This window comes from Sinocyclocheilus rhinocerous, unplaced genomic scaffold, assembly GCF_001515625.1.
Source record: "Sinocyclocheilus rhinocerous isolate Xijiao unplaced genomic scaffold, SAMN03320098_v1.1 scaffold1868, whole genome shotgun sequence".
NCBI classification, from domain to species: domain Eukaryota; kingdom Metazoa; phylum Chordata; class Actinopteri; order Cypriniformes; family Cyprinidae; genus Sinocyclocheilus; species Sinocyclocheilus rhinocerous.
Window position 1 is genome coordinate 427,564 of NW_015661949.1, and position 15,731 is coordinate 443,294.

The 15,731-nt window shown below is 34.9% G+C and overlaps 1 protein-coding gene and 1 long non-coding RNA gene across 2 annotated transcripts in view; one reads left to right on the forward strand and one right to left on the reverse strand.

The window, feature by feature from the left end:
- Positions 1-7,621: 7,621 nt before the first annotated feature.
- The window catches only part of LOC107726949 (uncharacterized), a 17,606-nt gene continuing 9,496 nt past the window's right edge, over positions 7,622-15,731 (forward strand). The window contains exon 1 of the long non-coding RNA XR_001638310.1: positions 7,622-7,633. This is a non-coding gene — a long non-coding RNA (uncharacterized LOC107726949). The remainder of the gene's footprint in view (positions 7,634-15,731) is intronic.
- LOC107726948 (proto-oncogene c-Rel-like) overlaps positions 9,328-15,731 on the reverse strand; it is a 10,822-nt gene continuing 4,418 nt past the window's right edge. The window contains exons 6-10 of the mRNA XM_016536648.1: positions 13,348-13,488; positions 11,974-12,078; positions 11,491-11,706; positions 10,845-10,988; positions 9,328-10,749 (exon numbers count right to left, since the gene is read on the reverse strand). Coding sequence (XP_016392134.1) covers positions 9,980-10,749; positions 10,845-10,988; positions 11,491-11,706; positions 11,974-12,078; positions 13,348-13,488 — 1,376 coding nt within the window. The 3' untranslated portion in view covers positions 9,328-9,979. The remainder of the gene's footprint in view (positions 10,750-10,844; positions 10,989-11,490; positions 11,707-11,973; positions 12,079-13,347; positions 13,489-15,731) is intronic.

The window sequence follows — 15,731 nt, forward strand, 5'->3', positions numbered from 1 at the left end:
GAGAGAGAGAGAGAGAGAGAAAACTAGGAAATATCAATAACAAATTGCATTAGAAACCACAGCAAAGCAGTGTTGACTTTGTGTTTAATTTAATGCAGATAAAAAAACAATCAATCAATCAATCAATCAATCAATCATACATACAGGTGCATCTCAATAAATTAGAATGTCGTGGAAAAGATCATTTATTTCAGTAATTCAACTCAAATTGTGAAACTCGTGTATTAAATACATTCAGTGCACACAGACTGAAGTAGTTTAAGTCTTTGGTTCTTTTAATTGTGATGATTTTGGCTCACATTTAACAAAAACCCACCAACTCACTATCTCAACAAATTAGAATACTTCATAAGACCAATAAAAAAAACATTTTTAGTGAATTGTACATTTGACACCATTGACCATAGCATTCTTCTTGATCGGCTTGAATGTGTGGTAAGTATTCGAGGCACTGCATTAAAGTGGTTTGCCTCGTATCTCGAGAACAGGACTTTTTCTGTAAATTTAGGAAATGTTTTCACTTCCGCTGCACCTGTCTTGTGTGGAGTGCCCCAGGGATCCATTTTGGGACCTTTACTGTTTTCCCTTTATATGCTTCCCTTGGCCCACATTTTTCAAAAATACAGTATTTTTTTCCACGACATTCTAATTCATTGAGATGCACCTGTACATACATAAATACACATACATACATTTCCAGATTTATGAAGTTAATACTGTGGAAATGCATCAGTTATGACATTCTGTTCATGAAACATCTGAAATGTCTGTTCAAACATGACAAACCTATATATTTTTACTGCCACATATAGAATAGTGTATAGTGTTTGCATGCAATGAGAAATTGTAAAATGTTAAATAATGTAAAATAAATAAATAAGTAATGAACAAATAAAATGAAATATCAGTACAAAATAAAGGAGCTAAAGAGTAAAGAAAATACCACTAAAAAATAAATAAACAAAAAAGCAACAATTGAATACAATTTTTAAAAATAAATCTCTCTCTTTGTCTGTCTCCTGACACCATAAATAGACATTTTATTACACTGGATAGATTTTAATATCATATAGGCCCAATACTTTGTATTAAATCATGAATTTGTCTTATTAAAATAAAAATAATGACTTTTAATTAAGATTAAAGTCTATAAATAGAAATTTGGCCTCTTTATATAAACATCAGAGAATCAGATTAAATATTTTTCATTTAAAACTAAAAAATAACTTTAAAGTAAAGGAATACTTTACACTAATACACAAAATACTTTGCATTAAATCATTATTTTATCTTATTAAAAAAATATTACTTAAAGTTAAAATTAGGCTACTTAAAAAATGTTTTATGTAATAAATCTATAAGTAGGAATTTGGCCTCTTTGTATAAATAACAGAGAACCAGATTAAATATTTTCCTTAATCCCCTAACAGAATTGTAAATTTTTTCTTTCTATTAAAAGTTGAAGGCTACATTTCTTACAGCCTGTTGACACTGAAGGAGCCTGTTGGCGGCACCACCGGTGCGTAATGTGCGTACGAGCTCAGAGTTGAAGTGCGTAAATCAGATGTGCTGTAAACCCATGACCAACAGAGGTCATCCTCAACCCTTTGCACTCAAACATACGGACAGTTTTGAAATGTCTCAGTGTTGTTTTCGTTTCCACTTATTTTTTCCGTGATGACAGCACTGAGAACGACAGAACCACAAACACACTGCTCGTTCTCAAATGATAATGTTAGCGTTCGACCTCAATAATTAAAGCGTTTGAGCGCGAGATCAAAACATCACTGGAGTTCAGTTTATTTTAGTCTTCTAGAGAGTGTACCTACATTACACCAAGCTGAAACACAGTGTTTAGCACGCCTTATAATATTTAAATATTTTAGTGTTTGCATGAGATAACAATATAAAGATAGAGAATTTCTAAGTTCCCTATGCTGTTCTTTTTAAAGACACGGTATTAATGTTGTTCCTCTTTGACGGTGAGCTCTGTTGAAAAGCAGAAGTAAAGCATGTGACTTGAAACTATCAGTACAAGTTGGTGAAAGTATCGAGTTTATGTTGTGTTTAAATCTTGTGGTTAATCCTGAGGTCTCTCTGCCCCTGGTACCCCTCAAATGTGTCATGAGCGGAGCTAGAAAGGGGTCTTGTGATGTCATTGTGTGGGACTTAGTTCAATAATGACAGGTGGAGCTCAAGAGTATGTTTTCAGAAGACGTCACAGCATGTGGGAGAGTGAGGGGCCGTCGTTTTGTTGAGTACGGGGCCGACGGTGACATTTTGAGCTGTTAACACCTTCTCCCTCTCCAACCCACTCCCCAACCCACAGACTGACGCAGTTGAGTTTGACCAATAGTATGAGTAGATGCTCAGTGGTCAGATACAGCTAGAGGGAGATGGGGGCAGGACATATTGTCTGTACAAAAAAAATAAAAATTAAAGTATTTAATACAAGGCAAGGCTTAGCTAGAGCTAAATAGTTATGATAAATAAATAAATCAATATTTTAATTAAACTGCAACAGAAATGATATTTTTCTTTCATAATATATTCTTCATAATATTTCGCTTATGGATATTACTATTATTATTGTTGTTGTCATCGTCATCATCATCATCATCATCATCATATTTTAGCCATTTTCTGCAATTAATTCAGCTGTAAACAAACTAATATACTATGTTTTGACATTCATTTTATTACACTGGATGTATTACACTTTTTTAATAAAATCGTAATCTTATTAATCTAATTAAATTACTTCAATTAAGATAAAAGTAGATTTTTTTTTACATTTTAATATAAGATTTTATTTCATAAAGATTTATTTCATAAATCATCATTTCAACCAATTAATCAATAAATAAGTAAATAAATAAATGTTTATTAAAATAGCATTAAATTGAAATCAAAATGGTCATTAATTTCACACATTTTTATAGTATTTCATTAAACATAAATATATTACTATTATTGTTGTTTTTATAACCAATTTATGCAATTAATTAATGTGTAAAAGATTTAATGTCTTTTGTTTTGTTGATTATTTTGTAACACTGGATGTATTTTACACTAAATGTGATTGTGTTGCTTTTTGCAAAAGTGTCTGCCAAGCTATTTCACTCTCAAAAGCACACAGAGTAAACTTTTCTGGTTATGTCTGATGTATGTAACCTAGTATGTACTGTAAGTCTCTCTGCATGTGTTTTAACTTGTGTTATATGCTGTTTTCAAAGTGAGTATAAGAGTGTGTATGAGAGTGAAAGTGTTTGGAGGTGTGGCACTGAATGAAGAAAATACATTAAGTATGAATGGAATTTAAGAATGGAATAGTGATAACTTCAGTATGTATCAATTTTAGCTCAGATCTGAGTCAGATAATTTGCAAGCACAGACTGTTCTAATGCAGGTCTCTCTGTAGGGTTATAGGGATTTTCCCTCTGAAATCTGAGATTCATTGCACATGAGGTAAGCATTTCAGTCAAACACACTGAAATATGTAATTATGCAATATGTAATTAGACAGACCTTCAGGACACGTATACATGCCTCTCTTTCTCCAAGCAAAACTGTTTAATGAGTACCCTTGAATTCTCAGTTGTATAAGGTAGATTTGCTTGCTGAAGCGATTCTGAATGGGCTTTGTGACCTTTGCTTTAGACCTTTAGATCAGAATATTGTGAAAGTGGCGTGTTTCATCTGCTACTCAAATAATTTTGTGTAGCTTATATAAAACATGTTAAGTAAGATTTTCAGATTCAAACATTGTTTCTACACTGAAAAAAATTGGTGCAAATGCAATTTTCACTAAGAAATTGCTAGTCAATTTGACAAATAATAACAAAGAAAGGCAAGTAACACATTGAATTAAACTATAGAGATTGACCGATAATCGGTTTTACCGATTTTCCTTATTTTTACATAATTGGACAATTACACAATTTTTGCTCACACATCAGCAATTACATCGCTGCGTCTGAAGGAGCTATTAATGCACAAATGAGATGCATTACATAAATTCTTGATTTGCAGTTTAAGCTTGGCACTATGGAATTACATGAATGAAATAAAGCAGCCTTAAAAGATCTAATTTAAACTTCCCTAAATAATATTAACATTTACTACATAACCACTGTTTCGCGAACAAGCATCTAAGTAATTACAGCTCTGTGGAAATGAATTATTTATTATCTATTATAAACGGGCACATACACATGCTGTACTGGTATATCATAAAAAAATAATGGTTACCCTTACAAAAAATAAGTTTATTCAAGTGTGCTTTTAAACTAAAAATAGGAAAGTATACTTTTAGTCTACTTTTCATGTACTTCTCAGAAATGGGCTTTATGTACTTCTCAGAAATATACTTAAAATGACATTTAAGTATACTTGACTTATACTAAATATATTTTAGCTATAATTGTGCTTCTAGAATCCGTGTTTTCATTGTTATACGGTAGGGGGCGCTAGTACACATCTTCTGTACAGAATTTCCAAAAAACACAAGTGAAGAAGAAACCGAAACAACAAATCCTTCCACATGTATTCTAACATGATCATCAGACATAAAACAGTATCAAAACTATGTAACATTATGGAATAAAATGTCGACCAATGAAGAGGTAATAATAACTGTCAAGCTTTGGGGTGTTGATCGACTTTATCTACGTTTTGATTATCATTCTGAATCCAATTCATGGTCTTTTTTCAGCTTTTTGTTCAAAATGTTGTTTATTTCTTTATTTTTTATTTATGAAACTTATCCACATTCAAGTGTTTAAAAAAAGAATGCATGAAGCTAGAATAAAATGTTTTTGTTTACAAGCAGATACCCTGTTCTTTTGATGTTTTGTATGTTCAGATATTCATGTAACAAAATATATACGAATTAATACCTAAATAGGGACATAGTAGTATACTTAAAGTATGGTGTAAAGTTCACTTAAAGAAAACTTATGAGTATACTTGCAGTATAAAACTACTAAACTAGTAGTTTACTGAGACTATACTTCAAAGTGTACTAAAAACGCTACAATTATTTAATTAGTAAACTATCAGTATACCTATAAGTTCACTTTTAGTATAGTTGCAGTACAAACTAAACATTTTGATGTAAACTAGTTGTGTACTCAAAGTTTACTACTGTTATACTTAAAGTATACTTTTATATACTAGAAAGTGGGCCAATTTAGTCCCAAGGAGTATTGAAATAGTACACTTACAAGTATACTACTAGTACACTGATATTTGTATACTTACTACATAAAGTATACTTAAAAATATACTTGAACCTTACTTAAGTATACTTACTAAAATAAACTTGAAGTATACTACTTTTTGGTAAGGGTATAAAAAATCAAGACCGGCCGATCATGCAGTTTTGAAGTAGGCCTAGTATTTTCTTATTAAATATACTCCAATAATCCTTTTAATTTTCAACTTTATTTTCAAATTTTAGTACAGGTGCATCTCAATAAATTAGAATGTCGTGGAAAAGTTCATTTATTTCAGTAATTCAACTCAAATTGTGAAACTCGTGTATTAAATACATTCAATGCACACAGACTGAAGTAGTTTAAGTCTTTGGTTCTTTTAATTGTGATGATTTTCGCTCACATTTAACAAAAATCATAAGGCTGCGGTTCTCTCGGTTGGTTGTGCATCTTTTCTCTTCCACACTTTTTCCTTCCACTCAACTTTCTGTTAACATGCTGTCTACCTTTTTGTTTTTTGGGAAAATTTTTATCAGTCCTTTTCTGAATTGCCTTTCTTTATAGCAAAGAAATCACTGTCTCTCACCGGCGCCAGATAGCAAAGCTTGGCATTGCAGCTTTCATTCAATCACCATTCATGAACACAGTACATTATTAGACTGTAATGTGATCTTTCCTTGTGAACTTCCTCATTCTCCGGGTGAGAGCAGTGCACAAGAAAAGGCAGTTCTGTGAGGCGTGTCATCCATTTCCCACCACGCAACGATGTGTGTTTGTGTGTGTGTGTGTGCTCGTGACGGAGGACAGGGGGAGGAGCTTGACTGGAACTAAGAAGTTTGGCTCTGTTGTATTTTGCCCTGGCTTTGTTCCAGGGCAGAAATGCTCTGACCGAACATGTATCATTCTAATGTAGACACACAAATGACAAAAGACTAAGGAATCCCTTTTCAGCACAGTGTTGAATGCTGGTAACATGTAATGGTATTGTGATAAAGGCTTATATGCTTTGGCTAGGAGCCAGGTCAGAAATCTAACTCATGTTAAACACAGAAGCACTTATAGATATGACAATGCATATACTGGAAAATAAGTAGGAGTATATTAGGATTACACAGCAACTGCATCACTGTGGTCACAATTTTTTGTTTTATCCCAATGTTTTATCCCAATTCCAGAATCGCTGCTTATTTTTGATCAGTATGATGTGCAAATATTAGTTGTTGTTAAACTGTGAGTGGTTTTTATTTTCATCTTCTTCATTAGTTCCAGGTAAAAGAAACAAATGTCACTTATTTTATTCACTGACAAGTTTTTTTCCACCAAGATCTGTGCGATTATTACCTCATGATGGTAGTTATGACAACATCAGGACTTATGATCTGATATGATCAAAGGAACTCTATTGAGTCATTAACCTGTTACCTTTGCCCTCATTAACATGCATAACTGACAACTTTTTCTAATGAAATGCAACTTACTAAAATCCCAAAGTAATGCTTGCGCTGTCCCTGTGTATGAACTGTTGTTTCTGTTTAGGAGCTGCATTGTGGTTTGCTACTGACAGACAGACAGACAGGAAGCCACGATTTTAAACGGCATATCTTCCAGATAAGACCATAAGAAGAGTCTGTCTTCAAGTGTGTCCTGTATTCACAGGTACTGACGTCTTTGGGGAAAGCAGCTCTAGTTCATACTGGCTATAAACCACACAATTTCAAGAAATGTCGTGAGCTTTATCAGAATATAGAAAAAGATTGCTAAAAAAATCCATGTACTGGCATCTTTACTATAAATGTTTACCTAAAAAATGAATGACTCACACTGTTGGCTTGAAGGCCTATTGTTCCTGTTTTTTTTTCAAAAGCATTTTCTTTGACGCTTGAAAAGAAAATTCTGAAAACTTTCCCTCAGACCATCCAAGATATAGATGAGAACAGATTTGGAGATACACTGCAATGAATGGAAGCCCTCAGAAATGAGTTCAAACAATTGATAAAAACGGCATAATAATTCACAAGTAATTTAAGTAATCTGCAAGCTGCGTGTTTGTAATAAATAAATACATTTACATTTACATTTGCATTTAGTCATTTAGCAGACGCTTTTATCCAAAGCGACTTACAAATGAGGACAATAAAAGCAGTCAAAACTAACAAAAGAGCAACAATATATAAGTGCAAATGACAAGTCTCGGTTAGCCTAACGCAGTACACGTAGCAAGGTATATATACACACACACAAAGAAAAACAAGTAGATAGAACAGAAAAAATGGAAAGCCAGTGTTTTTTTTTTTTTTTATAAAAAAGAAGATTCATAGATAAAGTAGAATTAAAAGCGATGTTTTTAACTGAAAAACTTTGCTTCGGACTATAGTTCTGTTACCATAATATTGCTTTCTCCAGTAAAAAGTTGTCTTGTCTGCATCAGGAGAGAAACAACAGGAAAAAAACAGTCCAAAACAATTCTAAACAATTATGTTGGTGTATTTTGTTGTGAGTGGACAACAGGAGATGGACTTTTTCACTGTCGCATTATTGTTCTTTGGTATTGATATTTTAGCCAGAAGTGATTTGTTTCTTCCAAACATGCAGCTTTTTGCTTCACAAGATGTTAATTGATGGACTGGAGTCATGTTGATTACTTGTGGATCATGATGTTTTTATCAGCTGTTTGGACTCTCATTCTGACGGCACCAAATTACTGCAGAGGAACCATTGGTGAGCAAGTGAAGCAATGCTAAATTTCTCCAAATCTGTTCTGATGAAGAAACAAACTCATCTACATTTTGGATGGCATGAGGGTGAGTATTTTCATTTTTGGGCAAACTATTCCTTTAATGTATTAATCACACTGTTGAATGAACATAATTCAATGGTTTGGCTTTTATTAATGCTGAAGGCTGCCAAATGAAGCTAACATTCGTGAGAAGTCCATTATGATCTCTGTGTATTGTGTATGAAACATGTATAGAGTTTCTGCCGATAGTATACTTGACAGATGGGAAGCAACTGAACATCAGACTTGAGAGGTCATAGATGTTGCATCATCCATTCTGGGCTGTTTCTACTAGATTCTTTAAAACTGATTGTATCTCTAAACTGTGTAAACTGTGTGAAATTTGACATTTTGACCTAAAATGTACTTGTTCTGAGGTATCCGATCAGGAAGACTTTTTTATTTTTATTTTTATTTTTGTTATTTGTATTATTTTTTAATTAATAATTTTATTCAGCATTTAAGTGATCAAGTGACAGTAAAGACATTTGTATTTGTAATTAGCTATTTTGAACTTTCTATCTATCATAGAATCTGGAAAAATTATTATGCTTTTCACAAAAATATTAAGCAGTAAAACGGTTTTCAACATTAATAATATAAGAAATAATAATGTTACTCGAGTAGCGATCACAGGAATAAATTACAGTTGAAAATATATTTAACTACAAAAGAGTTATTTTCATACTCACAATATTACTGGTTTTACTGTATTTTTGTTCAAATAAATGCAGCTTTAGTGAGCGCAAGAATCTTCTTTCAGAAAAAAAATTATCTACTCAAAACTTTTGAATGGTAGTTTATATTTTACAGAGTCATATAACTTCTATCTCAGGAGGGTGTTGGTAATTTATAGTGATTTTACCCATGTAGGTCATTTCTAATGGATTATTAATGCAGTTTGTTTAACTGATGGCGAATGCAATATCCCTGTATATGCAAAATATAAAAAATGATCATCATTTTAAAATAGTCCAGTATTGAAATGACACGAAAAGAGAAACAAAAAGTAAAATAGTATATTTCCAAATTGTTGAAAAAAGTGAATCAAAAAATTTCATTAGGAAGTAAAAAATTCCAAAGTTTCAAAATCGATTGAGTAACTCAGCAGCATAACAATAATGTGTTTCTAAGCATTATATATAACCCTGTTGGGTGTTGAAACCACTTGAATGACACAATGACTGGTTCACTGGTTTTCATATTCTCACTGTTAGGAGCATATGTCAACGGGTTCAGAAATATGAAAGCCAGACATCCAGTATCCGCATCCAAAGTCTCCTCTTCATTCTTATAATTGAATGTTATATGAAAAGACATATGTACACCAAATTAGAGAGTTTAATCCTTTATTTACCTGTACTTTAGAATGTGAAACAGAAACAAATGATGCATTCAAATTACCAGTATGAATGAAAACAAACATTGGTCACCTCCACATATCAGTAATGTTGCCACAAATCAGCTCAGAATGTATCAAACATTACATACATGAAATCACAAAATCCATGTTCAGCAGTATAAACTTTAATTTTATAAAAATACAAAAACCCATAGAAAATGCAATGTAAAAGCTTGTGTATGTTGAATAAAGTAAAAACAGAGCAAGACGTTGGTCTTAGTTTTCTAAAGCCATAATATCACTTTTGAGTAACCAAAGAAAACCCTTGTTTGAACAGTACATTTGAGAACCTTGGATAAGAAGCATGTTTAAAATGACATAGCCATTACCCAGGGACAATTCCCTGCTAGTTCCCACTTTAAGGAACACAATTAATCTGTCATAATTGAGCGTTTGTGGACAAATGGTCCCAAATTTCTCCAACATGACCATCATAAAATCTCACTGCTTTACCTAATTGGTGGCAGCATCTTACAGTATTTCCAGGACAACGAGCCCTTCTGATTTTCAGAAAATACATTCAGTGAACATGAATCAGAGCCTACATTTAAAGAACAAAATCTTGAACACTTATGGAATTCGACTCTATTCAGGGAAGTACTGCCAGGCGAAAGAATCAAGATGGCTCTCCTGCCCCATGCTGCTGGCAGGGTAGGAAATCTGCGAGACCCTCTGATTGGGCCCACCAGCTTCCATTTGTCTCATGGTCTCTGCGGTACTTCCATTGGGGGTGGTGGAGTTCAGGAGCGCGGTGAAGGACTGCACACAGTCCGAGCTGGGCCCCAGCACAGCCATGTTGCTCGACCCTTGAGCTTCCTGTTTCAGTGGTAGGACTGGCTGATGATTGCCGATGAGGTTTTGAAATAAATCATCATCTATGTTGCCTGCATACAAGTAGCCTGTTCCCATTGACCCACCAGTGCCTGTTGCCCCATTCTGGGTGCTTTGAGGCTGTTGGTGGCCATAGTTATACCAGTTATGGGCTCCTTCTACTCCTTGCCTTTGAGGTGGCTGTTGGGATTGCTGGACCTGCTGGTTCGGTTGGTCCTGTCGAGGCTGGCTGCTGGTTGGGCCATTAGATTGAAGAAACTCCAGATCCTTAGCGGTCAGTAGAGGAAGGCTGTTTCCACTTTCCCCTGTGGTGGGCATGCTGGGACTTGGGTTCACCTGCTGTAGGCCTACTCCATTACTGGTGGTGTTGGCGATTGGATTGGGCCATGCTTGACTGTATGTTCCTGATGGTGGGGTTTCTGTTAGGGGTGGCATCATGGGGCAGGATGGAGGGGCTTTGTTATAATAGCCCGTTGGATTTTGGCGCATCACCCCATGGTTTGATGGACGATAATTTGTTGGCTCTGTAAAAAGAATACGTATATAAGTACATACATATAGCAAATTTTGCTATATTGCTATTTAGTATGGTTTACATGAAAAGTGTTGTGCATCTTACCCATTTTGATTCTCTGATTCATCAAACCTGCCGAAGGCACTGCTTTTGGTCTGTTCATGAAGCTCATGGCTCCTTGGGAGAAGCCAGAGAAGGATTTCATCTGGCTTTCAATTTTACGTTTCTTCTCTTGGCAGCCATATGGATCTGAAAAAGAAAAGAGACATTATGCTCATGTTTGTCTGCCTAATCTACTAGGCAAAATCAAGTGACATAAAACGGTACATTATATCAATATCTGTTGCCCTATTTTTAACTAGGCAGGGTTAGTACAGGTTGAGGGGCAACTCCTCAAAAAAAGGTACTTATGAAATAATAAGTAATTAATAATTTAAAGATATTTGTAAAATAAATACTTTTTACTTTGAAAAATATATTTATAATTTAAAAAAAAATAATAATTATGGTGTGTACACTCGCGTGTGTCAGAATTTTAAAAGAGGTTGTAAAACGTCATGTGGTGCGACTGCCCAAAAATGTGATATTTTGAATAAAAGTTTTTCAAAACCAAATGAGACTACATAAAGTACATTTCTACATGCATTTTAAACTAGATTTTAAAAATATTTTACCGTGGATTATTTATCATTGACCCATAACAAAACAATCTATGATGTGGGTGTCATAACACTGCAGGGTGATCTTTTACCTTTGTCATCGGGCAGATAGCGGAACTCCATGGGCTCACTGACCTCCTGGTCTGTGGGCCGGCGCAGCTGCATGCGCACTGTGACAGGGGCTGTGATGGTGGTGTCATAGTAGGCGGGTGTCTTGAACACTATGGCCACTTGCCTGTGTACGTCTGCCTGAGAGAATAAGCCTTTGGCCTCCCAGGTCTGAGTGAAGAACCTCACCTCAATGTCATCTAGAGTAAGGTAATGTGATGGTATTAAATAAAAGAATGGCTTAAAAAAACTAGCAATGGAAGATGGATAGATAATTTCCATAAAATAAAACAAATGGATGATGAATAAAAGAAAAGAACATGTGAGATTGAATAAATAACTTAATAAATACAAATATGAATTTCAGATCTCTAGTTCAACTTTTGCTTTTAGATTAAGTCAGCAAAATGGCTAAAATCGATAACACTTTGAATTTTTTTTTCAAAATAATTAAAATGTTCCCGTACCTTTCTGCACTTTATCGCAGAGGAGGAAAATCTCATCACCTCCCTTCACACTGCCGCTGTTCTTGTTCACCCGGCAGATTCGCAGTTCGGCTGTATTTGGGGCCCCTGAAACAAGCACAGGCCATTGAGATTGAAGATTAGAAAATCTTAACAAACTTGAAACACAGACATGCACTGCTATGAGCAGTAGGAAATCATTTTTCACATTCTTTGACTTTATCAGAGTATCTGCAGGCACAGCCACACTTGCAAACATTATGTCCTGAGACTGAAAAAGCAGCCAAACCTGTCATGATTTACAAAGTAAGGGCGGGGTGGTTTATTGCTTCCTCTTTTCTGGGTTGTACGAGACTGATTTCTGTGATGGCAAAGAACGTCTTATGGCTAGTTTTACTGCATTGTCATGAGAACAACATGAAATACTTGAGAATCAGCATCTACAAGCAGATGAAAGGGTTTAACCAAGTCATGGCCTGAGCTTTTATTTTTAATCCGCTGACTTATTTAGCATCATACAACCACCACACAAAAACACTCTGCAAGCACTGCTGTTCTGCTCGCGCTGTACAGCAACATCACGTGAGGAAGTGTTGAAATGGACCATGCTCACTTCCTGTAGTGTGGGATGTGGCCACTGACAGATCTGTCACCTAAGCAATGCATTGCCACAGCTTCATGCTCTGTGGCGGCAGAGACTTGCATCAGTAAATCAGTCAAAATTGTTGCCAAATGGTTGTGTTCTGAAGGGTATCGCTATAACACGTTTTTCCTCAATCAAAAACAAAACACTATAAGATATAATAGATACCAATAGCGAGTATTACACAGGTAATTATTAACATTAAATAGTTTCAAACTACAGACTCAGACTAATTTTTGCTAATTTTCATTGATTATAATTTATAGAACATGATACAGAACAAATAAGTTCTATACTGGAAAATTATATTAAAAATCTACAAACTTTTTTAGCTAATAATAAATATCAAATTTAGCTTGTTTTTTATGTAGTGGATTGAAATTTACATTACTCAAAAATATTTATTTATTACTTATTTTTATACTCTCATAAAAATCATTACAGTAAATACTGTAATAATTTTTACTTTATTTGTATCAAGAAACTAAAGGCAATAATAAAAAAACACCGTAATAAAAATATAACATAGTAATAAATATTGTATTCTATTTCAAGATTTGCCCTACCATCCCTTGTGACGCTGTATGACTAGCAGCAGCAAATACAATACAGTTCTGCCACTCATCAAAAAGCTAAATAAGTCTGTGTCAGTGTTGTTATGCAGTCAAACAAACAGTTTTCGACTCTGCCGAGCAGAAATGACAGAGTGTGCTTTTTATTTGTTGTGAACTCACTGTTGTCATAGATGGGGTTGGAGATGATGGGAGGCAGCGTGGTGTTGTACATCCCGGTCTCATCTTGCAGGAAAACTTGGAAGCAAAGACGCACCACATTCAGATCATATTCCTCAGTCTGCAGCAGCTGTTCCCGGGGAACTGTGGACACAAAACATACGTTCAAAGTTGCAGTGTGCACCTTAAAAAACATATCATCATATTAATCCTAGATGTAATTCGTGTCAAAACAGAGCAGAAGATATCGAGAGTCTGTGAATGAAGAGGAAAGGGGAAGAGGGATAAGAAAATGAAACCGGCACGAGAACGAAAACCAGGCCAGTTTGTTTAAAGCTAGCTGACACACTTGTGACACAACTTGTTTTTTAGATTTTTTTGTTGTTGTTTGCCTGACGAAGACCTTAGGGTCGAAACATTGTTATGATTTTAATAAATTGATTTTTGAGAGCAGTAGTGGCAGCATTGACAGTTTTAGATTTTTTTTTTTTTAACATGAGAAAAAGCATGCTTACCACAGTTCTGCAAAATATGAATGAATAAATAAATACTATTACAAATAATAACATTTTAAAATGAATTAAAATTTAATATTATTTTAAAATGAATGTGTTTATTCATTTCGCTGTATTGCCATTTGTTTGATGATTTAAACAAATTTACTTTCACTTTAATATAATATAGTATTTTGTACTTTTTACAGTACATTATTGTAATGTTGGTAATTTATGCAAAAATAAACATATTTATATACACATTTAATGTATATATAACGAGTACATTACAAAGAACTTGGAACATAATATAGTATTTCTTGTACTTTTTACAGTAAATTATTGTAATACTGGTAATTTATGCAAAATATATACATATATACAAGATAAATATATTATATATCATAATATAAAAAATAAATAAATTGATATATCATAATTTTAGTAATTTAATTAATTTTACAGTAATTTTTAGACTAAACAATACTTGACAATCTAAGCCATTGTGCATGATTTACTTCAACTTTAGTTGTGATACCACATATAAATAAGTGATATAAATGTATATTTCGAATTTTGCATTACTGGTCACAATACAATTCCTTTGTTTTGTTTACACTGCTTCCAAGTCATATGTTGGACTGAAACGCATGATGTAATAATGAACGCCTGACCGAGGTGCATTTAAAGGCAGCATTAATACAAAGCCAAGTCAGAAAAGCAAGCAGCATGCAGTGCACTTGCAGATTTCACCCAGCAGCATCACCAGAAATGCCACTGACACATCAGCCTACAAGAGCACAACTGCCCACACGAGTGCTGGTGTGTGCACCTCCGCCCACACTCTCACTCTCAGGAGTCTGCCTCTTTTTACCCCACGGCTATCCCGCCCACAGCCGTGACGAGCTTTGAGCACTCTGAGGTCACAGCAGGTGGAAACAGAGAAAGAGAGCTCGAGTGACAGAGTATCACTGACGACTCTGCAGCAAAGGGGGCGGCCTCCTGACACGAAGAGACACCTCTGTCCAGACCACAAGCCCAGAAGTGGGAAAGAAGGATGGAGACGGAAGCTGAGCAGCGAGGAGCACAGCAGACAGATGTAAAACAGACAAGAAGGAACAGAGGAACAGAGATGAGGTGGGAGGAGATGAGGGGGTGCGGAAGATAGCGAGAGGCAGAGTGTGAAAAAGGCAACTGTGAGGCGCGGTGTGGTCATGTTTATTTGCGTATATGTGCGCCTCTGGTTCTGCATTTAGTGAAGTCAGAGAGCAAGAGAAACGAGTGGACAGCAGTCGCAGGTGGGGGATGATTTAGGTTAGCGTGGGCTGCTGGAAGGTGAAGCAGAGGGTTCGAGTTGTAGAGAGAAATGGGGGCAGGCAGGTGAAGATTCTCCATTCTGTGGGCACACCACCATTCCCAAACCTGACACTGATCTCTCATCATCCGAAAACCCACCATCTGTGACATCTAACACCGTACTGTGCGCTCAACACCCACTCAGCACCCATCACGGCAAATCCAACAAGGGGCAACCTCACAGACTCCACGAGTTTTATAGCTACATACTTTTTCGCCAACATGACACGTATGCCTACTGATTAAACTAGTTGTTATTTCGAGTTATTTTGAACAGTCACATGTTACCAGCCAAATATGGGAATTGTAATCAAATGTAGAAATGTCATGAAATGCACTTTTTGATGTGCAGTTATGCATAATTTGAACCTTCAAACCCTCAGGTTTTAACGTGAAAACGTAGTGCTATGTAACGTCAAATATTTTAGGATGTTACAGTTCGGACCACATTAATGCATGAAAATGACAAAATTAATTACTAAAACAAATATATTACTTGCAAAATATTCTAATGTTATATATATATATATATATATA